Source organism: Protopterus annectens, chromosome 11.part0, assembly GCF_019279795.1.
Source record: "Protopterus annectens isolate FY-2018-M chromosome 11.part0, PAN1.0, whole genome shotgun sequence".
Classification (NCBI taxonomy): domain Eukaryota; kingdom Metazoa; phylum Chordata; order Ceratodontiformes; family Protopteridae; genus Protopterus; species Protopterus annectens.
The window spans coordinates 1,120,569,961-1,120,596,950 of record NC_056745.1 but is presented as its reverse complement, the minus strand read 5'-3'; the positions used below and the strand labels follow the sequence as shown (position 1 = coordinate 1,120,596,950).

The window sequence follows — 26,990 nt, the reverse complement described above, 5'->3', positions numbered from 1 at the left end:
GCTCAGCAGATTGGAATTTGTAAAGCTGGAACGTCAATACAACTCTGGCTAAAAAGGACTAAACAGGACTGGAAAAGGTTCTTGTCTTTATGTGTAAGCCCTTGAAAGCAGGTGCAGTCCGATCCTGGTGAAGCAGAAGCTCTGTTTAGCATGTTCTCCCAAGCTGCCACAAACTGTCTCCCCTCGAATAACACTATTTATGTAGCTAATCACTGAGGCAATGCTGACAGACATGCATTTAGGTATCTCTTTAGGTGAGTGTAGAATACTCAAACAAGGGATTTCCTTTGCTTAAGGACATACGATGAGAGCTCTATCATGTCTCTCTGATTCTCCTCAAAGGTGAGCCACCTAAAATCATTCATTCCAACATGAATAATGACAAAGAAATGACCATACATTGGATGTTTTAGAGCCTGGAGGTCAGTGGAGACATCCACAGTCCCAGAACCTGACAGACAACTGAGTCACTTTATCCCTTGCCAGTCTGGTGAATGTACTGTCTGATAATGGCATCTCCAACAGCTAGAACATTTTAGATGCTAAGATCCATTTGGTTGTAGGCACTGTATGCCTTAACGGCAGATCCATTTTAGCACAAGGAGTCCTTGTAACACTATGTGCCAATGTGTTGCTACAAGGTATGGATCTTGGTATACCTATGTGAGCAGCGGACTTAGTGAGTATGAGGCTATGTTTGGCTGAGATGCCCTATCACGTGCCTTGGAGGATTTGGGCAGTTTTTTTTTTTTTTACTACCTCGGTATATCCGGGTTTATGCTTACTGACAAGATCCAAGATATCTGCATCCAGTGTGTGTATGCAAATTTATCTCTCATTTGTATTAGACAATAACAGTGAATCGTCAATAAAAAATAGGCAGTCACTATGCTGCCTCAGAATGCATAGGGAGAGAAGGTTGGCTAAGAAAACACAATTAATAGTTTGTAGTTCCACTGATGGCAGCTGGACAGGTACAATGAGGTAACTGGCTGAAAAGGCTAGATGTAATGGTGGTAGAAGACGTCAGTAACTTTCAGAAAGATTTTAAGTGCCATGCCCCGATGGATAATGTATGACATGGACAAGTGATTTCTTAGTCTCCAAAACAGTTCATTCTAAGCTTCAAACCAATGTGGCAAGTCTCACAAAAAAGGTTACCTTTTGTGGGGCTCTAACCTCACAGTCATGAGATTTAGAGTTCTCTGTTCTATCAAGTGAATTAGGAGTCTGCAGTCGGGGCTAGCCTTGTGTAAGTTTTCCCCTTAAGCAGCAGGAGAGGGGGAGGGAAGGGGGCTTGTCTATTCAGCAATAAAGGGCAAGGTCTTAAGAAGGTCAGACCAATGTCTTTATTTCTCTTCTGTTGACTGCCTTGGCCTCTACCTTCTATACTAAAAGCCTTTTTTAAAGGTTTTTTTATGTGTATATTGGTCAGACTGAGACTGCTTTGTTGGGAAAACTCCTGTTGTGCTTGGGGAGGAGAATCTGAAATAACTGTTTCAATGTCTGAATAGTCTTTTAGTTTTCCTCTAGCTTCTTAAATGTTTTTTTGGGATGGAGGACCAAACTAAAGCTACTTGTCTACAGTTGTATTATGCATCTGCCCCTCAACATCCTCTGGTAAGAGATATATCCTTAACCAAGCAATGCTCCTTGCTCACAGTGCCAGAGGCAGCTGATTTAGCTGAAGTATCCATGAAATTTGTAGCCACTTCTGACATCATGTCTGCCTACCTTTAAGGATATCTGAATGTACTTCTGTCCTAGTTTAGTATCAGGAACAGACTCTGCCATTTCTTTTGCATGCCTGAGGGTATCTTTTTTTGGTAATGCTACATGTGCACTCATCAATTAATAGTACAAGCACCTAAACAGGCTGAGGTATACATTTTCTTGCCAAATATGCCTGGCACACTGCTCCCTTTACCATACAGCCAAACATTAATAACGGGAGCCACTTTTGAGCCTCGCCTATCATAAAGCAAGGACCACCAACAGGGCTGTTACACAAATTTTTGTCCTCCTGTAACTGTTAAGGTTTACCCAGTTCTCTGCGTGATGGAGGCTACAAATCTGTCTATTAAGGTACTGTCCTCTATAATGTTTAGCCCTACAAAACAAGGTTTACAAGAGAAAACTAGATGGCATTTTCCTACACAAAAAATCCTTCTGTGGGATCTGTTGAGCACAAGCACACTTGTTTAACATCTTTTCTGCGGATGTCATCAATCTCAGGAACAAAAAAAATTAAGAAACACAATTGAAAAGCCAGGGTACAGTAATGTACAAAGTACAACACATGCAACAGAGCATTAACAAAATAAGGAAAACATTTGTCATGAGGGGTGCTCCATCACTGTGGTGGTTAACTGCATGACAATGACAGACTGACTACCAAACAAAATGATGTGGCAAGAAGAACTAAAGATGGTGTGGGGTATTCTATCTGAGATCATACTGATGTCCTCTGAATGGACAGCATGCAAGTCTGCACCAGCAATACTCAATGCTTCAGAAGTCTGGCCAGATGGGTGGATATCTGCCTGTATCTAATTCTCATCTATGAGTAACCATGCTGCAGCAATGATTCTTATGAACAACACACAGTTCTAAACAGAAATTAACACAAAATGTTCTTCAGTATTTTTCTTCAGGTCACACAGTCTTAAAATCAAACTCTTAACATCAGGCTAAAACCTATGTCTATCAAACATCATGTGTAACAAATAAACTGCTGTTATCATTACTTACCGAAGACATTTCTTTTGAGCAGGGCACTGGCACAAGTCAACAGCATGGTACAAGCATACCAGTCTGTCCCGTTTGCATGTGCATGTCAAGGCTGACAGGAAGCATGTGGTTTTGCAGATCTCACACTGTCGTTCGTCATCTGGTACCAGCTCAAACACTTCTTGTTCTGACATTGTCACACCCTAAAATGTTAAAATCAAGTTAAGATTCAAGACAATCAGAAATTAAAGAATAAAAATAAAATCAAGAGAAGCATTTCATCATATAGCTAGCATTTTAATGTCAAAGCTTAAACATGTTTCTGTCACTTTTAAACCATTACAGATCTTACCAAAACTAGCACTGCTTGTTTCATAAAAGAAGCATATTTTATTTCTATGATGTCTATAAAGAAAAAAAAAAGAAATGTTTCTAATCTGTCAAAGCTATTTAAAGATTTTAATTCAACTGAAATGTTTTAAGTTTAGGGGTAAAACAAACATGGTTCTACTGCATATGTTGTCTGCTGACTTTTCACAGGCAATGCATTCAAAGCTACAGTGTATAAGAAACATGCTCTTCATATCAGATGATCTGACAGGAAGTCATCCTCAGTGTCACAGTGCTTGGATTTAATTTCCTACAATCCTTAGGCTAATTTTCCCCTTTCATTTTCAGCTTCCATGATTTAGGCAAGTGTGCCAGCTGCTTGCACACACCATCACCCTCTGGATTAGGAAAGTATTCAGTATGCCCCACTGATTTAGGAAGAAAGAAATCATAAACAACAATGTAAAATTTTACATAGACATGTACTTCCCCATAGTAACAGAAATCACTGGAAGAAAAGGCTGGCCAGACAAAGGTGGGTGGTCTGAGTGTAGTAAGTACCTACTGAGAAGGACTCCTTCAAAGATCAATTGAGAGGGTAAGTATTTAAGTCTTACATATATACTGGAAATTCTCTTCAGAGGCTAGATTGCTACAAAGAATCACAAGTAAACTATAGCTGAAGAAGGATCAAAAGGTGAAATTTCCAAACATCAAAGCCTTTAACACTGAAATGTCAAATCATGCCAAACCCATTTACTACTAATCATTTTTAAAAAGAATGCTCTAGGACTGTTAAATATTTGTGGTCATTTTGCTCTCTGTACATAAACAGCATTACCTCCTAAACAATTGGATATATGTTCATATTTTTTCACAGATTCTGGAACAATGTCCTGTAAAATATCATAATATTAAGCTCTTAATTTCAAAAACTGAGTAATAGCTGTAAATTGAATTTAAATGAAAAAAAATGTAATTTTTTATCAAGACATTTAAAGGGATGAGGTTAAAAACACAGCAGACAGGATTCATAATCATGGTCTATATCCACTTAGGATAAGTGCTTGCAGACCTTTGTGATACACAGATAGATCCTTGCATAACAAAGCCAAGCAACCTGTACTGTTTAAACACCTTCTTTCAGCAACACAAGTGCTTACTATCAGCAAGGAAAAGAAGGGGGCAGCAATGTAATTGTCTCCCCTAGCCTGCAGTGCCACTCCCTGATCTGGTGCCTCTCAACTCTTAAATGGAGCAATTAAAAAAGGAAAGTACATTTCCTGATTTGGCTGTCTCTTTGCCTCATGAGCAAAGTCATGTCTATTTCTTAGCCCCTCAACTCTACCTTTAGGACAGAAAAAAATAATTTTACTTTCAAAACTGCGGCAGACTACTTGCTGTATTTATAGCTGGCAGCTTGCTATAACATAGACCACACACATTTCGGTCTTGAGCTACCCATTTCATTACTGTCATTTTCAGAAAAGAACAGCTGTAATACACTACAAACCATCAACTCCTGACCATGCCCCCAAACACCCTGACTCTGGGACAACTGTCCACTTCACCTTACTCTAACTATACTTCTGGAAGGGAGACTGCCAAGGCACTGAAAAAAGTACTTTCACAGAGGTATAAGACAATGCTGATTTGTAAAGGTCTAACAGGTAATTGAGGATTGTGGATACTGACATATGTGCTGGGTCTTGACCTCTCCTTTGGCAGCAGTGGGAGAATCTATTCCATTTAGGTAAGCATGATTTCCTTGCATTTAGTTTCCTAGCCTCCCTCAAGACAATGAGCATGTCCTCAGAGAACATGTGCCTAAAGGGTATGAAAACTAGATGATCAAAGCTACCAACCATAGAGTTTACAGTTTGGGCTGTATAAATAGCCTCTTGCTTTGGACTAACATGGTTACATGCTGAGGCATCAGAACAGATTCTGTCATTATGCCGAATAGAAGGGATAACCAATGTTACCTTGGCCAAATTGGAGCTCTAATATCACTTCTGGCTTGATCTTTATTACCGTCTGAATTTCCATGAAGAGAAGAGAAGAGAAGAGAAACAGGAGGAAATATGTACAGAAACAGGGCTGCCAGTTTTTAGGGAAAAGGCATCTTTTGCAGAAGCTTCTTAGGTTGGTGCCCTGGTGCAAAAGTTTCTGAGCTTGTTTCCTCAAGAAGCAAAAATATATATATATATTTTTGTAAACTCCACTTGCAGGCCAGCTCACAAAAGATATCCCTGTCTAGCAACCATTCACAGTTCAATTCTGTGCTGCTCAGCTAATCTGTCAGACAGCTTTCCTGAGAAGAGATGTAGGATGCTCTGAAAGTCACTGCTGAATCCTGGGGCTGATTCCATGCCTAAATAGCCAGTCTCCACACACAGTATGACATCACAACACAGTGGTTTTCTCCATGAGGAAGTGGGAGCATCGCTGGCTTCCAAATGAACTTCAGTGCCCTGATGGCTACTATTATTGCCATCTTTTTCTTTATGCCGACATGTCTTCTTCAGTGTTTCTTTTCCTAGATCCTCTGACTGAACTCCACATACTGAGTGTGACCAATCTGGTATATGCACCTAAAAATTACTCCTTGATGGAGATTCACCTGTTGTGTCCTGCATAACAGCTCTTTCTTTACACAACTCAGGAAGGGGAAAATGATGCTGCACGGACTGGCCATGATGGCAACATCTGTTTCTGAGGTAACAGTCAAAACTCTGGAGTCAAGGCTCTCATGAAGTTCTTATTCAGCATGGACAAATGAGCTAAAAGTCTTTTTTATTAAATCTGTCACTATTACACTCTTGTAGTTTTTACTGGTTTTTGACTTGGTGCTCTAGCATTGTGTGGTGGTACTTTTAGAAAAGTATTTAATCCTGAAAGGTCTAAGATGGCCCTCCACAGTTTCTCTTTTCTTGGGACTGCACACAGTCTGAGAAAAAATCTTTGCTTTGTTGTTCCTTTAGTACTCTATGGTATCATTCAACAAAAGTTCTTGTACCAGAGTTTGAAACAGAAGTTCTTGTACTACAGTTTGAACTAGATGTCTTTATTCCTTGAGAAGTGGCAAGATACCAAATAACTCTGGCTTTTTAAAGATCCAAAGCTTATATCCCTGATCCAAGACACTCAGGATCTATTTGTCCTGTGTAATTTTCCCACTTTTCTAGACAGCTAAGTGTTACTAAAACGATGACGAGGATTCAAAAGGGTGGAATTTGGGGTTATGTGAAAGGAAGTGCAAGGGTGAGTCACAGTTGCTTTCTCTTGAGGTCTTGTCTTTCCATTTTACTGTTGCAGTATTCATTATAGTAGGGACAGTGCCAAAGCTCAGAAAGGAGAGAGGCAGAAGGAAGGACCAGCACAGCCCACTAGGAAGCTATGAAGGATGGCCCTAGCAAAACCAGCTCTAACTCTGGAAATTCCATCCAACTTGTACTGCTTGGTAAATGTATGCAAAGAAGTCCAGGTAAACTGCCTCAAGAACAGAGTTAGTATCCAAAGCTTTGAAAAAAGTACCAGAAGAAGCCACAGTTCTAATAAAATGAGCCTTAACAGAATAAGGAAGGCTCTTACCATGAAAGCAATAACAAAACTAAACAGATGTAGAAATCCAAGAAGTAGTAGTCTGCTTGGATGCAGCTAATACTAAGGACCTAGGATGAAAGGAAACAAACAGCTGATCAGATTTCCTAATACTCTTAGTCTTATCCAAATAAAATCTGAGTTGTCTATGCACATCCAAAGTGTGCAGCACCTTCCCATTGACAGAATGCAGAGAAGGGAGAAAGTGGGCAAATGAATAGGCAGATTAAGGGAAACTCATCACCACCTTGGGCATAAAAGAAGGATTAGTACACAAGGTCACCCTGTCCTTATGAAACACCAAAAAAGGATGACAAGACATAAGGGCTTGAAGCTCAGACATCTATTTGGCAGAAGTAAGGGCTATAACAAGAATACAACCTTCCAAGAGCAATGTTGCAAGGAAGCCAAATCTGCAGGCTCAAAAGGAGCCAGAGTCAGATTCCTCCCAAAAACATTAAGATCCCAAGGAGGAGGAACAGGTTGCTTCTTGGCAGGCTTAATATGAAGGACTATTAGGAATTGTTTAACTTCAAATCTAGAAGCTAAAGGAGGAGATAAAGGCAGACAAGCAGAGATAGCTGCTAAATGGGCCTTAACAGAATAAGCCAGTCCACCATTAAGCAATTTACACAGATAAGAGAAAACCAAAGGAACATCCACAGAAAGTGGATCCAGGTTATGAGACAGACACCAAACAGAAAACTTTTTCCATTTGGATAAGTAGGATTTCCTAATATTGGGTTTCTTGGCCTGCTGCATGACCCTAAGCACGTCCTCAGAAAAAAGGTATCTATGTGGAATCAACATCCTCTTACCCACAGTGTCAGTTGAAGAGTGGACAGGTGGATATGGATGAGAGATCCCCTGTCTTATGTGAGTAGGTCCACCCTGTGAGGTAACATGTGATGACTGCCCTTGGCTAAATGCAGAAGAGAGAATGTTGTCTCAGCCAAAAGGAAGTCACCAACAAGATTCTGGGAGCATCCTGTTGAATTTTGAACAGGAAGTCTAGAATGAGAGGAAGGCGAGGGAAACTGTAAAGAAACATCCCCTCAGAGAAAAAGACAGGGCATCCACCTGCCAAACCAGAGGACCTGGGTCTCTGGCACAAAAAAAGAGGAAGTTGTCTGTTCAAGGGGGAGGCAAAAAGGCCTATTTGAGGAGTAACACACTGGTGGACAATGTCCAGAAACACATCCCTGTGAAGCATCCATCTGTGGGACTGAGTGAAGGTCAGGACCTGATCAAAATGTCTGCCACAGTATTTTGACGTAAGGGAATGTAAACTGCATGGAGTCACTTGATACTGGATAGCAACTTGCCACACCAGAAGTGTCAACTGGCAAAGAAGATAAGATCTTGTCCTCCCCCCCTCCGTTTGTTTACATATCACATCACTGTTGTATTGTCTGTAAACACCTTGAGAGGTCCCAGGAAGAAGAGAGGGTGAAAAGCCTGAAGAGCTAGCAGAAGAGCTCTCATCTCTTTGACACAGATGTGCTCCTTCTGTTGAAGAAGTGACCAAACACCCTGCGCTTTTAGGGAGCCAAATGCTGCTCACCATTCCATGTCTGAAGCATCTGTGAACAGCTTCTGAGAGGGAAGAGGAGGATGAAAAGGAAGCCCTGGATTTGGAGACAACTGCTGAATCCACCACTGGAGTTCCTTCTTGAGACAAGTCTGAAGAGGAACTACAAACTCGAGGGGATGTGCATGTTGAAGCCAAACTGACTTCAGAAACCACTAAAACTTTCTCATGTGGTGTTTGGTCAGAGGGAGCATAAAATGGTGGAGGCCATAAACCCTAGAGCTCTCAGAAATTCCCTAGCTGTTACAGGGGCCAGATGAAGAAGAGCTTGAAAAAAGCAAATTAATGTTAATAAGACCTTGGGAGGAGGTAGGGATGCCAGGATACACATAGTTTGGATCCTGCACTCCATAAAAAACATGGTCCTGAGCAGGAGTCAGAAAATACTTTTTTAAGCTTATTGTGACCCCAGGCTTTGTAAAAGGGAAATGGCAAAATGAAGATTTTGCAACAAGATCTCTGGAGCGAGTGCCTGAAACAGGAGGTCATCCATGTAAGGAAAGACTTGGATCCCCTGAACACTGCAAAAAGCAATCACAGAGTGAGGCATTTGGTGAATACCCTTGGGACAGTAGAAAGGCCAAAGGGCAAAGTAGAAAACTGAAAATGGCAGGAAGCAACAGAGAAACATAAAAGCTTCATGAAAAGGGGATGAATAGGAATATGGAGATAAGCATCCTTGAGATCCAGAGAAACCAGATAAGCCTGAGGAAGTAAAAGAGAGAACAAAGTCTGAAAGGACAACATTCAAAAAGAGGGCACCTTCAGAAAAGTGTTTAGATGAGAGAGGTCAAGAATTGGTCTCCAGGTACCCTCTTTCCTGAGCACTAGAAACATCCTGGAGTAACCCCCCTCCCACTTTGGGACACAGGTACCTCTTGAATAATACCCTTTGTAAAAAGATCTCGAAGCACCCTTGGAAAGAAGGACAGTTGTTCCTGAGGGGGCTAAGGAATTTCCATAAAAGGGGGAAGAAATTTCCAGACCATGAAATATCCCTGGCAGATAACAGAAAGAGCCCAGGAATCCTAAGTAATCTTTAGCCAAAAAGGAAGACAAAGAGAGACAAAGGCGAAGAGAAAGTGGCTGGGAAGAATATGATAGACAGCACCTTGTTTATCAGGAAAAGAAAACTTTTGAGGCACAGAAGCCTAAGTAGCCTTCGCAGGAGGAGCTCACTTGCCACTCTTTTTACCCTTAGAAGGAGAGTGAGATTGCCTGTGAACAAAAGCTGGCTTATTGGGGTAGTTTCTCTGAAATTTAGGCACAGGAGAAACAAAAACATGTTTCAGTTCATGTAAAGCCTTGTGTTTATCCTGAAGGGACTTAAATCAGCAGCAGCTTCGCCAATGTTTATTACCTAGAGAGGCATCCATAAACTTAGCCTTAATATCATCAGGCAAAGGTTGAAGAAGAAGTCAAGAATACCTTCTCATCACTGACCCAAAAGCAGCAGCCCTAGAAGAAGTATCTGCTGCATCATGATTACACTTGATGGAATATCGAGCCACCTGGGAGGAAGTCCCTAAAACGGAAACGGCAGAAGTTTTACCTTCAGAGTCTGGAAGATCACAAATCACGACAGGCCTGGGAAAGCACAGCCAACAAGTACCTGGACACATGGGTCAGATAATTAACAGCCCTAAAAGCCAAGGTAGCAAAGGTATAGACATTCTTGTCTGGCCTTTCCATAGCTCTGCCATCTTTATCAGACAGCAATAATTAGGAGAAGGAAGCAACTGAGAAGGTTTGTCAGAAGCTACTGACATCACTGAGGGGAGAAAGAAGGACACTTGTACAAGAACTTATAGAAACTATCAGGTTTTTTGGGGGCAGGATAAGCATCAGAAAAGGCATCCAACAAAGCAGGCAGAACAGGAAGGACCACAAAAGGTCAGGGAGAATCCATCTGCAGTAGCTCATAATACCTTTTTTGCATCTCAGAAATGTGAGCACAATCCCATTTAAAGAACTCCATCATCCTAGAGATATTGTCCCAAAACAAAATCTCTTGAAAGGGAGTATCAGGACTAGTATATTCCTCTTCCTCTGATCCACAGTCCTAAGAAGCGGGAATATGGGAGGAGTAAGCAAGGGATTCCTCATCTGAATCTGCCTCCTCCTCCTCCTCAGAGGAATCCTGTTCTCTGGGTCTCTTGGAGGGTAGAGGATGAAATGGGGGGCTAGAACAGAAGCTCCCTAGAGAGGTTTTAAAGCCATCAAAGCACTAAACAACCCCTGAGTGAAGGACTGCCATTCACTCTAAGGATCCCCAAGAGCTGAGGTAATATGTTTACTCTTCTGCTTTTTCTTTAAGGGGATGTCCACCTTAAAAAATTTGGAAGGCTCCAACCTCAGATGGCATTCAATAATTGTAGTAGGGACTTCTTCTCTGACTAAAATATGAGGAACACCCCTAGACACCGCAATAATAATCAGCCACAGTTTCCCCTAAATGTCCAAAGCAGACATCTGCAAAATCTCCTCGGACATGCTCATGGCCAGATCTCTACCGGCCTCCAACCCAGTCACAGCAGAAGAATCCAACGATGATGCCAAGTGAATCTCTGAATTACCACTTGCGGCAGAGGCTGAACAGCAGAAGATTCTGGCCTAGGATTCTTGTCCGCCTTCTTCCTAGATGGCTGTCCCTCAGACCTGAAAGCTCCTTCCATCATGTCTTTAGCAAGAAGCTTAAGACACTAATTCTCAAGATAAAGTGTCAAAGAAGAAAGCCTACTACAAAGGGTTTTGGGAACAAAGGCCTGACAGACAGAACAGGAGGTACGGTTGTGTGAAGTGCCAAGGCAAAACAGACACTGCTCATGACAATCTTTATGGGGAATCCGTCTCCCACACTGGCGTTTACTCTTCCTGGATGACATAACACCCCACAAGCAATATAGCAAAAGAAAGATAAGACTATCAAAACACCAATGGGGCACTTATCTGAAATGGCTTAGTGAACCAGCAATGGAACAGGCATTCATATCGATGATCAAAAGATAGCGTTTGGACTGGCTGCAATTAAATTCTGAGAATGGCATGTCTGGCTGTCACCTTTATGCCCTATGCTACATGAGGGGAATATCTGTGATGTACGGCATACCTGAAAGCAACCTAAAGGCTTAGGTATACTGGCCGGACTTCAGGCTGCCCATGGCAGTGGACCCCTAGTATAATGAATACTGTAACAGTGAAATGGAAAGACATCTGGGAAACATTTATCAGTTCATATGCATCAGAGTTGGAGGAATTGAAGTCCATAGAAGGGGAAGGGTTCCATGTTCCTCTAAAGAGGGACCCTATGACACCAAAGAGTGTAGGTTTTTAAAGAATAACACAAAATCCTGGACCAGATTTAAAAGATCCTGGGAGGGGGCCCTGCAATAGAGGAAAGCTGAAAATCTGTCTAGCTCAAGTTGTGGCAGGATGGCAGACATCGATGATTTGGATGATGCTGTCCTGTCTCTAGCAGAGTGACTGCCTTGGAGGACTCATGATGGGGACATGTAGCCTGGACTGCTAATGTGGATCCATGGAGGTCCTTGCAGACAAAGACGAAGGGAATACTATCCTCACCATTGGTAATCATTACATAACTATTGGAACTACAAGCAAGTAGAGAAGCATCTGGACTGTGACGATGAAATGGTTTTAGCTTAAGAAGACGTGTGTGTGTGTATGTATGTGTGTGTGTGTGTGTGTGGGCACAGAGGCCTCCAGACAAGCAATGCCAGAAGTCTCTGTGAAAACAAATGCCATAGTCAGGGAGTGCAAAGGCACCTCACCAGACACAATGTCCATGAGGGTAGGGAGGGATTCGAACTCTAGATGAATGCCTTCTGCATCTTGTGCTCCTTCTCAAGGAGGCGTTTCTCAGTTGAATTATTATGGAACACCTGCCCACTGCCATGATGGCCCTGGGCAAGGAAACCAGCTCTTCCTTGTTGAGATAGTCTTGGAGATACTTACATCTCGACTTTATAGTCTTCATGTTGAACATGGCACATTGGGACAAAAAGTGATGTTCTGCCTTATCCCAGAGGTAAAACACATGCTGACTTCTAAGGTCATGTGCAGAATTTACTTCCCACAAACAATACAATCATTTTGCTTGGTAACAACTAACATCTAGTGCCTCTGGCACCCAAACAACTGTCCATTAAGTTGGGGAGGGATTTGAACTCTGCCTCCTGGTACTCCATCTCATGGAGGTGCTTTTCAGCTGAATTATTTAATTTATTTATTTTTTTGGATGCTCATGGAAGATCTGCCCACTGCTCTGGTGTCCTTGGACAAGTAAATCAGCTTTTTCCTTCTTGAGACAGTCTTGGAAATACTTACCCCTACACTTTATAGTCTTCTTATTGAACAGGGCACATTAGGACAAAATGTGACGTTGTGCCCTATCCCCAGAATTAACACACATACTGAAAGCTAAAATCTTTGGAATTTGCTTTCCACAAACAATACAGTTATATCACTTGGTAACCCTAACATCTAGTGCCTCTGACACCTAAAAACCTGCCCGCGAGGCTTTGGAGGGATTTGAACTCTAAATGAACATCTTCTGCCACCAGCCATTCCTCCTCTTTGAAGTGCTTCTCGGTTGAATTATTATTATTATTATTATTATTATTATTATTATTATTATTATTATTATTAATTTATTTTAATTAGGATGCCTATGGAAGACCTGCCCAATGCAAGGGTGGCCCTGGACAAGAAACCAGCTTCTTTTCTTGTTGAGATAGACTTAGAAAAACCTTATCTCTACACTTTATATAGTCTTCTTGTTGAACAGGGCACATTGGGACAAAAGTTGATGTTGTGCCCTATCTCGAAAGATAACACACATTCTGATCGCTAAAGCCTGTGTGTGGAATTCACTTTCCACAAGCAATACAATTATTCTGCTCGTTAACAACTAACATCTAGTGCCTTTGGCACCCAAAGTATGATATATATATATACAAGCATGCTCAAAAGCTACAATAAGATTTTTCCTAACACGGTATTAATCTGAATATTCTGGAAGCCAGTCCGAACTGATGGACTGACAGTGCTTTGACTGCCACTCATTGATTTTCAAACAAATTGCAACAAGAAAGAACTTAAGACAACGTGGGTGGACAGCCCTCAAACCAAAGACATGCTGACATTTAGGTGTGTGTGTGTGTGTGTGTGTGCGTGGGGGGTATCTGTCTAGCTTAGAGGTGTAGACTTGTTAAGCTCTGGCAGAAACCCTAAGTTTGAAGACTACTGTAACAGAGAACCATGAAATAAAACTCACCAAGTTCTTTCCACACAGAAATCTGAAGTTCAGGCTGCTAATGTTTCAACACAGAAACCTGTGTCTCAGGCTCTTGATCTTCTAAAACCATCTCAGGGAAGACTATCCTCTACATCTTGGTTAGTACTGCTACAGACACCTGTTTAAATGCAAGTTTTGGAATCTATGTTGGCTGAGGCTCTCAAGGTACAAGAACAAAGACTGCTTCCTTGTTGCTTGGAACCAATAAAATAAAACATTTACTAGCCCAAGAATAAAGACAAGCTGGAAGTAGTCATCCTAGAACTGTGGGTAAAATGGCTTCTTTATTTATTTATTTATTTATTCTGGCATCTTCTGAATAAACATCTCAACTTTCTGATTAAAGTTGAACTTGATAAATTCTTTATGGACTTCTCTAAAGACACAATTTTTTTGAAGGTAAGAAAATATGACAGCAACATCTTTCTCTGAATTTATGTTCACAGCTGTCAACATTATGACCTCATTCTAAAAAGTAAAACACTGAAAACGAAACCTTCAGATGCTCCCTCTCTGCGGCAATCACACCTCTTGGAAGGTTTAGCCACTGTGAATAAGCAGAAGAATAAAACTCTTGAAACAAAAAAGTGAACACCCATGGAAAGATAAAAATAAATGCTTGTACAGTACAATTTTTCTTAAGCTGAAAGACAGATGGGTGAAACTTGAACTATAAATTAAAAGACAGTGCACCTATGCATATGCATGCACACACCTACACGCCTATACAGTGGATATAAAAAGTGTACACACCCCTGTTAAAATGCTAGGTTTTTGTGATATAAAAAATGAGACCATAATAAATAATTTCAAAACTTTTCCCACCTTTAATGTGACCTATAACCTGTACAATTCAATTGAAAAACAAACAAATTTGTTAGGGGAAAAATACAAAAAAATAAAAAAATGTACAATAAGCTGGTTGCATAAATGTGCACACACTTAAACTAATACTTTGTTGAAGCACCTTTTGATTTAATTACAGCATCCAGTCTTCTTGGGTAGGAGTCTATCAGCACGGCACATCCTGACTTGACAATATTCGCCCACTCTTCCTTGCAAAAACACTCCAAATCTATCAGATTGTGATGGCATCTCTTGTGCACAGCCCTCTTCAGGTCACTCCACAGATTTTCCATTGGATTTAGGTCTGGGCTCTGGCTGGGCCATTCCAAAACTTTAATTTTCTTCTGGTCTAGCCACATTCTTTTCTTGATTTGGATGTATGCTTGGAGTCATTGTTGTGTTGAAAGGTGAAATTCCTCTTCATCTTCAGCTTTCTAGCAGACGCCTGAAGGTTTTGGGCCAAAAGTGACTGGTATTTAGAACTGTTCATAATTACCTCCACCTTGACTAAAGCCCCAGTTACAGTTGAAGAAAACAATCCCCAAAGCATGATACTGCCACCACCATTCTTCACCGTGGGGATGGTGTTCTTTTGGTGATGCGAAGTGTTGTTTTTGCACCAGATATACTTTTTAGAATTGTGGCCAAAAAGTTCAACCTTGGTGTCATCAGACCATAACACATTTTCCCATATGCTTTTGGGAGACTTGATGTATTGTTTTGCAGATTTCAGCCGGGCCTGGATGTTTTTCTGTCCATCTTGCAACCCTACCCCATAGTCCAGACATATGAAGAATACGGGAGACTGTTGTCACATGTAGCACACAACCAGTACTTGCCAAAAATTCTTGCATCTCCTTCAGTGTTGCTGTAGGTCTCCTGGCAGCCTCCCTGGCCAGTTTTCATCTTATCTTTTCATCAATATTGGAGGGATGTCCAGTTCTTTGCAACATCACTGTTGTCTCATATTTTCTCCACTTTTTGATGACTGTCTTCCCTGTGTTCCATGGTATAACCAATGCTGTGGAAATTTTTTTGTACCCTTCTCCTGATTGATACCTTTCAACAATGAGATCCCATTGATGCTTTGTAAGCTCTCTGCCCACCATGGCTTTTGCTGTAGCATGCAACTGAGTAAATGTCAGGAAAATCCTACTAGGACAGCTGACCTTTATTTGGGGTTAATCAGAGTCTCTTTAATTGATGGCAGGTGTGTACCCAAGAAGAGTGAATGGTGTAATTAAATCAAAAGGTGCTTCTACAAAGTATTAGTTTAAGGGTGTGCACACTTATGCAACCAGCTTATTGTATGTTTTTTATTTTTTTTAAATTTGTCCCCCTAACAGATTTGTTTTTCAATTGAATTGCACATGTTATAGGTAACATTAAAGGTGGGAAAAGTTTTGAAATTATTTATTGTGGTCTCATTTTTTTATATCACAAAAACCTGGCATTTTAATAGGGGTGTTTACACTTTTTATATCCACTGTACACTAACTTTAATTTATCCAAGGACTTAATACACGTCCAAGTGGTAGGGATATGCTAAGCCCGACTCCCAACTATTTATACAATTACCACAGTCCCAAGTCCAATCGTAAACCCATGAAGGAGGACTCTGAACATACCCCTCAACTTCTTAGAGCAAGAAATCTGGACAAAGTCGTCAATAATGGGGGGATGAAGGCCCAAAAATAGGGACACACTTTAAATATTGCTCTTACAAACTTAGAAAACTGATAGAATAACAGGTTTTACTTTAGCATGAATTTTCTAAAAGGTATCATTTCTGAAACTTAAATGCCTGTCATTATTTTCCGACTTCAACCCTCAATACTTTTTCAGTGATTTGCCAGAAAACCACATTTTCTTTGAGAAATGGACCAAAAATATGAAGCAAAAATCTGGACATTCTGTGAAAATCTGTACAGTTGAGTGGTATGACTCTGAAATATTAGATTAGCAGATTCAGAGGTAACATTCCAAAAAATCTTCCTAGTAAGTGTTTGTGTGTGTGTGTGTGTGTGTGTGTGTGAGGGGGGGGGGGGTACTTGCAAGTACATGTAAAAATAAAAGACTCAATGCTGCTAGAATTTCTCTCTCTCTCTGCCTGCCAACCATTTTGTCCTCCTACAATGAACCAGACCATCTTTTGCTTGTTACAGGACACCATCATCCAAGGACCCATTAGGTTCTGTTATACAGGGCTCTAACCATTCTCAAGTGGCTATACACACATGTTCACAGATGCAAAGGCATGCAGTGCCTTCCCCTGACATGTGTGTTCTCAAAGACACACCCCATAAAGTTTACCATATACATGGCCTGGCAGGGACCAAATGCACATATCTCAACTATTACTGCATACAAGATGCACTTACTATGACAACTGTCTGCACGGCAGTGAGTCTAACTACCTCTTATCTCTCAGGATGGCTTCTCCACTGCCTAAGTCACTAAATGAACTCTTTCACCAGGTCTGAGAATGGAAGAAGGTAGGGAGATTGATAGCCTGATTCAGGGATAAATCATTTACCACCATGGGTGTAAAAGATGGGTTAGTCCTCAGGGAATCCCTGTCTCTGTGAAAGACAGTGAAGGGAGAAGAGGCCATGAGAGCTTGCAGCTCAGAAACCCTTCTGGCGGAGGTAACAGCCATTAGGAGAACCTTTTTCCATGTGCAGTATTGCAGGGAGGAAGACATTGCTGCTTCAAAGGGGGCTAGGGTAAGTTTTTCCAAGACAAAATTGAGATCCCAAGGAGAAGACACTGGTTTCCTTGGTGGTCTAATGTGAAGGACACCTTTTACGAACAGTATGACTTTCAACCTAGAAGCCAATGGAGGAGACATATGTAAGCATGCTGAAATGGCAGACAAATGTGCCTTGACCGAGGAATATGACAGGCCACTCTTCATTAATTCACACAGGTAAGACAAAACCACTGGAACCTCTACAGACAGTAGTTGCAAATGATTTTTTTTTTTAAAACACCATAAGGAAAACCTTTTATATTTGGAAACATAGGGTTTCCTAGTAATAGGATTTCTGGCCTCCGGCAGAACTTTTAGCACATCATCGGTGTAAAGGTGTTGAAAGGGAATTAAAGCCCTGTTGCCCACATTCAAGTTTAGGGTTGACATTTGTGGATATACTAGAGTTCCCTTGTCCTGTGTGAGTAAGTCCATCCTTAGGGGTAACTTGTGGTGATTGCCCTTGGCTAAATGTAGAAGGAGGGGCAACCAATGCTGTCTTAGCCAAAAGGGGGTCACCAGCAATATTTTTGGTCGTTCCCACTGAATTTTCAGCAGAACCTTCTGAATGAGTGGAAAGGAGTGGAATGTGTACAGAAACATCTCCTTCCATGGAAAGGACAGCGCGTCCACCTTCCATGCCTCAGGATGTGAATCCTGGCACAATATTTGCGAAGCTGTCTGTTCAAGGGGGAAGAAAAAAGTCCATCTAAGGGGTATCCCTCAGACAGATTAACATCCAGAAACACATCCCTGTTCAACATCCAACTGTGGGATTGAGTCATGGACCTGCTTAGACAATCTGCCATCAAATTCAGAGTTGAGGGAATGTAAACAGCCTAGAGTGATACCTGACTCTGCTGGGCTATCTCCCAGGTGTACATAGCCAGTATGTAGGGGATATAGGCCTTTGTTCCTCCCTGCTTGTTGATGTACCAGAGGACTGTAGTGAAATCTTGACCTCTGGCCAAACGGTAGGAGGGGAACAAAAAATTCCAGCAGATGACAGTGTTGCTTCCAAGATGTTCTCAGGAACCACTGAAAGTTCTTCATGTGCAGCCTGGCAAAGGGAAGCATTGGAATAGTTGAGGCCATGAACCCCAATAGGTGCAGGAACTCCCTGGCATCAGAGACTGAAGTGATATTAGATCCTGGAAATATGAGGTGAGGGACAGGATCTTTTCTGGGGGTAAGCTTGCTACCATTGCACTTGTCAGAATCCTGCACCCCAGGAAGTCATGATCCCAGGAGGGAGTCAGGGAAGACTTTTGGTGGTTGATGGTAAACCCTAGCCCTCACAGAAGGGACATAGTGTAGGAAAGATTGTCCAAGAGTATTTCTGGTGATGGAGCTTGGAAGAGCAGGTCATCCAAATATGGAAATATCTGTATGCCCTGCAGTCTGCAGTGGGCTATAACAGGGGCTAAACCTTTTGTGACTACCCTCAGTGCTGTAGATAGACCAAAGGGCAAGGCACAAAACTGAAAATGAGAGGAAGCCAAAGAAAAGAGAAGGAATATCCTCAACCGTTGGTGAACAGAAATGTGAAGGTAGGCATCCTTTATGTCAAGTGACACCATGAAGGCTTGGGCAAGAATCAGAGGGAGCAGAGTAGGACAGGTCAACATGCAAAAGGTGGGAACTTTCTTAAAGGTATTTAGATGAGACAGGTCTAGGACGGGCCATCCTTTCTTGGCACCAGATACATTCTGAAGTAAAATCCTTTCCCCTTTTGACTGAGTGGCACCTCCTGGGTAGTGCCCTGAGAAAGAACAGAGGAGAGGACTAGTGGGATGAATTCCATTTGGTCCCGTGGGGGTTGTGGGATTCTCTTGAAGGTAGGTTGGGTTTCCCATACCATGAAGTAACCTGGGTCGATGATAGAAGGGACCCAATGTCCTGGGTTATCTGTTTCCAGGCTGGGAGGGAAAGAAAGAGATAGGCGAAGAGAAAAGGGGGGTAAGATGGATCTGGGACTTGGTATTCACAGGCTACCAGGTTTGGCCTCAAAAGGCTGTTTCCGAGAGGGTGTGGAGGAAGCAGACTTAGAAGGAGTCTATCTCCTAACATCCCTGTTACTTTTTGGTGGGAGAGATTTAGTTGCCTTCCTAACAAAGGTGATTCTGGCTGGATAGTTTCTTTGGAAGCAGGGGATAGGAGAGACAAATATGTGTTTTAAATCCGGAAGTTTCTTCCCCCTTTTCCTGAAGAGTTTTAAAAAGCTCTGCAGCTGCAGTGCCAAATAAGGCCTTGTTGTCCAGAGGGGAATCTGTCAGCTTAGCTTTGATATCATCTGGTAAGGACTGTAATCTAATCCATGAATACCTTCTCCGGACAGGCCCCATATCTGAAACACTAGCTGAAGCCTTCACTGCTTCATAACTGCACTTGATGGAGTGCCTAGTAAGCTGGGAGCAGGAATTAAGAACACTGGAAAGCTTAGCTTTGTTGGGAGAATCTGGAAGCTCTGGCAGGAGTTTCACTGGATCTGCCTAAAGAGCCACGGAATAAATGGCCACGTGAGTCTGATAATTTATGGCTCGTGAGTCTGATAACTTATTGCTCTGAAGGCCAAGGATGCAAACATATACACTTTTTCCTCAGCCTCTCCATAACCTTGTTTTCCTTATCAGAGGGGAGCAGGGAGGTGGAGGGCAAAAGTTTGGAAGCTTTATCTGTTGCCACTGAAATATTAGCTGGATCAGCCGAGGATGCCTTAAAAGGAACTTGGCATCCTCGGACACCTTGTAAAATTTGTCAGGGTGCTTGGGGGCTGGAGGCTGAGAATATGAACACTTGGAAGCTGCAGTGAAGGATGTCAGAATTTTAATGCAGGAAAGTAACTACTTGGCCACCATGGTGAACTTTATCCCTTTCCCTATTGTAGTGCGATGTTGGAGTATGTATATTTAGTTAAGGGGGGGGGTTGGGTCAACTGGGTTGGTTTGATTTAATTTGGTTGGTTATTTAGTCATGGTGGCCAAGTGTTTACTTTCCAGTGTAAAATTCTGGTGATCCAAGAATTTGTGCAAATAAGTATTCAGTGAAGTTGTTCCAGTTTTTGGAAGTTCGGTGAAGTGGGCTTTAGATAATAATAGGTAGACCCATCCTATAAATATAACTTTCCATTTTTCATTATTTCATAAACTGTTTTAACATCATTCCCTTCTTTCTTTCTTATCCTCAAATCACAATTAAAAACTACTACCAATATTATTTCCATATTTACTCCTACATAATTTAAGATTTTTTGAACATTTTCTCTCTTGCTTTTTTAATGACATATGCAAATATTGCAATAATTCTGTATACATCCTTCTTGTGTCTTATATCTAATACAGTTATTCTACCTAACTCTACTCAAGTATAATCTAAGATCTTAACTGTTTAATTACATAGTACAGCAATCCCTGAACATGTTATCTCTTCCCATGTTCCATACAATGCTCCAAACCTGTAAGGTTTCCATCTGCTTCCTTTCATTTTCTGTTAAGATTCTTGCATCTTCTAGGATAATTACATGCATGTCAAGTAACATACACCGTTCCACAACATCTAATCTTCTTTTAACATGTTTTATGCTATTAACATTTATTGATAAGACTCTCAAGTTCTTGCAGATGTATTATATTTTCTTTCATTATCACACTTTTAAATTTTCTTTTCCTATCTTTCACTCTTTTTCCTACTGAATTTCTTTTAACGCTTACTACTTTCCAGTTACTGTCTTCCTATTCACTTGTTTACAGTACTAATTCCTCACCTTCATCATTTTCTTTATACTTCATGCTTTTTTCTTTTTGTATATTCTTTTGTTTTTCAAATTCAACATTTTCTGCTACATCATGTACATATTCTGTCTGCTCTTTTTGTTCAACCTGCAATTATTCATCAAAGTTAATGGAGTCATGTTCCATTTCTCCCGCATTTTTTACACATTAATTCACATTTTCTTTGCTTCATGTCCCACTTTTCCACAAACAAAACTTTTTCTCTTATAACACAGTTGCTTATTAAATGATCTTTCTTTTCACAAAAAAAACAAGTTTTTGTCTGTCCCTTATATCTTACATAATCTCTTTATGCTTCAACAGTCATTATATTTGGAATATGTACAATGCTGTCTTTTTCTAACTTCAGAATAACCCCACAATCCAATCTCCCAAGTCCATAATCCTCTATCATCATACATTTTCATAGTGTACTTCTTTGCATACAGTTTTTAAACAGTCTTTCAATGCATCCTTATCCACCTCCATCCAAAAATACTGTAATTCTTTTTCTAGTCTCTCTATTAAAAGTTTACACCACATAAGAGTTCCATGGGCTACAGTCTTTCTTTTTTAAAACCCTCTCTAAGAAATTCTCCAGTTTCAAATATGTCACAAAAGTTTCTCTATTAAGATGAATAAAAGCTCTTACCTCATTAGGTGATATTCCTAAGGCTGCTACAACTGTGTCCCATACCTTATATCTTTCAAGTTTTGTTTCATTTTTACTGCTGAGATGTACAACGTACTTCTTCACAACCTCTCTTCCTCTCTTATTTGTTTTTTTTTGCCTTCTTTCAGCGTCATTGTGTATGATTTTTTTTTTTTACCTTTGGTAGTTTCTTTCACTTTCTTCTCCTGGATTTTTTCACAATAAAGCCCCAAGATGCTGCTACTTCACTTACTGGTTCGCTCTGCAAAATCATTTCCTTAAAATAATCATCCCACAACCCACCCAACTGGAAGGTTGTAACAATAAAGTCTTGTGTTGCAACCTCTGACTCAAAAAGGTTGCACTGAAATAGATACTCCGAATACTCCCAACATCCTTCCAACTTTTTAGACTGCTTTTAAAAAGGCTCAATTGCCTTTTCTACTACATCCGACATACCATTATCTTCATCAAATGTCTCCTTAATTCAGACTCCTTCTCTAATACAAATCATACCTCTGCTGACCGACTGTCAGCAACTGATTCTGAAACATCTCCCTTTCGAACCTCCACACTTGCAATCACCAGCTTACTACTTCTCCGGGCCACCTTCGTGCCTGGAAAGGAAGACAGGAAGTGTAGCTGTAAACAGCATCCCAGGATGCTAATGGACTAGGGGAAGTTTCCCGATGCCCTGGCCAAATATTCCTAAGTATACCACCTCGGGTTTCCCCTGAAAAGAGGTCATTAGCCTAGTGGAACTAACATGGCCAACAAAGAAAGATCCCCACCAAAGCTGAAAAAAAAACAGATTAATTGCAAAGGAACTAAGAACATTAAAATCCGTAGTAAAACAAAGGACCTTTTTTGTAAGCTCTTGCCTGAATATGACCCTAAAGTATTGTGGAAAGTTAAGCAGTCATCTTGCTGCAAACATTTCTTATGTGGAGTATAACTGTGACAATATGGTTTTATACCACATTTATCATATTAGAAACACTTAATATTAATTTCACTTTCTACTGAAAAAAACTTGCTATAAACTGCATGTCCAATGGCCCAATGTGTCTTATGAAACTCCTTAAAGGGTTTAGTTTCATTTTTGTGCTGTGCGCAACAATTCATATCAGAGAAGTAACTCAGAGGGGCAGTAGATTTATGAAATAACTTAAGTATGGAATTACCTCTCTTATATGAAGTGAGGTCCAAAGGGCGGCCACGGTGGTGCAGCGGTTAGCGTTGTCGCCTCACAGCAAGAGGTTCTCCAGTTCGATTCTCGGCTGGGTGCCTTCCGTGTGGAGTCTGCATGTCCTCCCTGTGGTCGCGTGGGTTTCCTCCAGGTGCTCCGGTTTCCTCCCACATCCCAAAGACATGCAGTAGGTGGATTGGACACTCCAAATTGGCCCTAGGTGTGAGTGTGTACGTGTGTGGTCCTCCTGTGGAAGGTTGGGCACCGGGCTGGCAACTCGACACCGTAAAACTCCACTGCCAATCGTGAGCGGACAGATGATCCGCTGTGGCGACCCCTAACCGGGAAAAGCCAAAAGAAGAAGAAGAAGAAGATATGAAGTGAGGTCCAAAAAATATTTATCAGAACACCTCAGAAGTAAATCTTGAATTGACACTTTATTGTAAATTATTCAGACATACTAAATTAATCCTCATTTCCTTTAAATATAAAAAACAGACAATTAAAAAAATGGTAATAATGTCACACAGTGGTAAAAAAAAATTCATTTCTATAAATATGCTGTTCTTGAAAATGCCACAAAATGTGCAGCAGAATGGCCATGACCCAGAAAGTACTGCACATGTTAGAATGTTAGAATGTTTGAAGGTGCATAAAGAAGATCAAGTTGTTGCTTCCAACTTACAATGTGTGCTAATCCCACTCAGGAAGGCATTGGCACCTACAGTGGCCCTTGCAGAACATGCCTTAATATGTCAAGGAAATGTATTACCATGACACGAGTACCAGAAACGGAAGCAATGTTCTATCCATTTCAGTATGGTAGGTTTGCTAACAGGCTTACCATCTCTACTGTTAGCAAAAGAGATAAATAACTGATCAGATTTCCTGAAGTGCTTCCTTCTGTCCAAGTAAAAACTCCATTGCCTGTGCACCTGAAAAGATGCTTTCTCCCTTATTCTAGCATGATGGAAAAAATACAGAGTTATGAGACAGACACCAAACAGAAAACTTTTTCCATTTGGATAAGTAGGATTTCCTAATATTGGGTTTCTTGGCCTGCTGCATGACCCTAAGCACGTCCTCAGAAAAAAGGTATCTATGTGGAATCAAAATCCTCTTACCCACAGTGTCAGTTGAAGAGTGGACAGGTGGATATGGATGAGAGATCCCCTGTCTTGTGTGAGTAGGTCCACCCTGTGAGGTAACGTGATGACTGCCCTTGGCTAAATGCAGAAGACAGAATGTTGTCTCAGCCAAAAGGAAGTCACCAACAAGATTCTGGGAGCATCCTGTTGAATTTTGAACAGGAAGTCTAGAATGAGAGGAAGGCGAGGGAAACTGTAAAGAAACATCCCCCTCAGAGAAAAAGACAGGGCATCCACCTGCCAAACCAGAGGACCTGGGACTCTGGCACAAAAAAAGAGGAAGTTGTCTGTTCAAGGGGGAGGCAAAAAGACCTATTTGAGGAGTAAAACACTGGTGGACAATGTCCAGAAACACATCCCTGTGAAGCATCCATCTGTGGGACTGAGTGAAGGTCAGGACCTGATCAAAATGTCTGCCACAGTATTTTGACGTAAGGGAATGTAAACTGCATGGAGTCACTTGATACTGGATAGCAACTTGCCACACCAGAAGTGTCAACTGGCAAAGAAGATAAGATCTTGTCCTCCCCCCCCCCCTCCATTTGTTTACATATCACATCACTGTTGTATTGTCTGTAAACACCTTGAGGGGTCCCAGGAAGAAGAGAGGGTGAAAAGCCTGAAGAGCTAGCAGAAGAGCTCTCATCTCTGACACAGATGTGCTCCTTCTGTTGAAGAGGTGAACAGCTTCTGAGAGGGAAGAGGAGGATGAAAAGGAAGCCCTGGATTTGGAGACAACTGCTGAATCCACCACTGGAGTTCCTTCTTGAGACAAGTCTGAAGAGGAACTACAAACTCGAGGGGATTTGCATGTTGAAGCCAAACTGACTTCAGAAACCACTGAAACTTTCTCATGTGGAGTTTGCTCAGAGGGAGCATAGGAATGGTGGAGGCCATAAACCCTAGAGCTCTCAGAAATTCCCTGGCTGTTACAGGGGCCAGATGAAGAAGAGCTTGAAAAAAGCAAATGAATGTTAATAAGACCTTGGGAGGAGGTAGGGATGCCAGGATACACATAGTTTGGATCCTGCACTCCATAAAAAACATGGTCCTGAGCAGGAGTCAGAAAATACTTTTTTAAGCTTATTGTGACCCCAGGCTTTGTAGAAGGGAAATGGCAAAATGAAGATTTTGCAACAAGATCTCTGGAGCGAATGCCTGAAAGAGGAGGTCATCCATGTAAGGAAAGACTTGGATCCCCTGAACATTGCAAAAAGCAATCACAGAGTGAGGCATTTGGTGAATACCCTTGGGACAGTAGAAAGGCCAAAGGGCAAAGTAGAAAACTGAAAATGGCAGGAAGCAACAGAGAAACATAAAAGCTTCATGAAAAGGGGATGAATAGGAATATGGAGATAAGCATCCTCGAGATCCAGAGAAACCAGATAAGCCTGAGGAAGTAAAAGAGGGAACAAAGTCTGAAGGGACAACATTCAAAAAGAGGGCACCTTCAGAAAAGTGTTTAGATGAGAGAGGTCAAGAATTGCATTTTTGAATCATTTTTTATGGTGTCATAACGAACATTTAATTAGTATATTGTTTAATTAATGGGTGTATTTAATGCTTGTTTTATTTTTTGTATCTCATTCTGATGAAGTGTTTTACGAAAGCGGTCAAATAAATCTTGGGTACGCTATTTGGAGCATTGGTTCTATTTCACCTATTCTACCTCCTTGTGGCAGTTTTTATTTGTTGGTTTCTATTTTGCACTTTTCTAGTTTGGTCTTTTACGTGCTTTGCCATGGCTGGGGTAGAAGAAGATCCTTTGATGAATGTTTCCATTCATCCTACACCATCTAGTGGTGATGACAACCTAAACAGCTTGCTTGTTACAACTTTAATGGACATACAAAGCTCTCTGAAATTTCTGGTTGAGAACGCCAACGGTAAAAAATCAAAGCCTGTTAATAGTGTTTTGAGTCCAACTGACGTTTATGAGGAAATGGACACGGTTGTTGATTTGGGCAGCATTGTGGATGCTAACGTTGAGTTTGAAGGTAAAGAAGAGCGTTCGCATTTACGCGCCAACAACATCGGAAATCCAACGGTTGAGAAGTTACTCTTTTTAGCAGAGAACCCCTTTGGTTGTAATATTACGTTCCACAAAGAAACACAACAGGATTATTTTGGCGAACAGCAAGAGCATCTATTGAGACTTTTAAAAAGGTACAAATCCATAGATATTGAGAACTGTTATTTTATTCGTTGTATTGAGCTGGGTATGGTACCTAAAGGTCTAAGGTTCTTCAAATGTCCTAATGGAGTTAACCTTAGTAATCCGTTTTTTCAGCATTTAGTTGCTTTTTTTACTGAAACCGGACTGCGTTTTCTAAGACTTTTGGTTGACAATAACAAACAAAAGATGGTCACGCTTAAGAAAGAGATTTCTGATCTTGAACAATATTTGAAGTACAAGTTGACTTTAAATAATTTTGGTAGTTTGATGTGTCAATTTTCTCGTGACCTTGACCAACATTTGAACGAGGTCACTACACGTAAACAACAGAAAATTTCTCGTGATTTAAGTTCTTTTAAAAATAAAACTGCCTATGATCATTTTGCCATTAACATGAAAGACACCGCACCTAAGGGTAAAGGCGGGTCCTTTTATTATAAACGTTCTTATAGTACAGCTACTAATACCACTGTAGCTGGTAGAGAAGTTTTGTTATCTGAAGACAAACATGCTAATGGGCAAATATTTGAACCATCTAATAGTAAAGTAGGCACGGTGAATGATGGTGTGTCATCAGGTGTTAACAGTTCTACCAATGGTATTGTCATTGAAAAAAATCCATCCAAAAGTTTTTTTGGTACAAATGCAGCAGAAAATGAGACAGTTGGTGGCAACAAATCTTTTGGTGGTTCTTCTGACTCTTTACCTGCTGTTGTTTCTAAGAAAAATCAGGGAAACTACAACAAAAAGACCGTGCTGACTCGCAGTCGGACTTTTTTGGGGTCGATGTCCTCAGGGGACGAAGCCTAACAGAAAATTTAGATTTTTTTAACATTATTAACTTGTCAGATTTTGTTTTTTCAGATGTTCAACTTAATGTTTTGAA

The 26,990-nt window shown here is 41.0% G+C and overlaps 1 protein-coding gene across 1 annotated transcript in view; it reads right to left on the bottom strand.

Annotated features, from left to right (window-relative positions):
- Nucleotides 1-26,990, bottom strand: part of KDM5A (lysine demethylase 5A) — a 2,605,143-nt gene that overhangs the window by 1,218,415 nt on the left and 1,359,738 nt on the right. Inside the window, exon 15 of the mRNA XM_044088480.1 lies at nt 2,752-2,933. Coding sequence (XP_043944415.1) covers nt 2,752-2,933 — 182 coding nt within the window. The remainder of the gene's footprint in view (nt 1-2,751; nt 2,934-26,990) is intronic.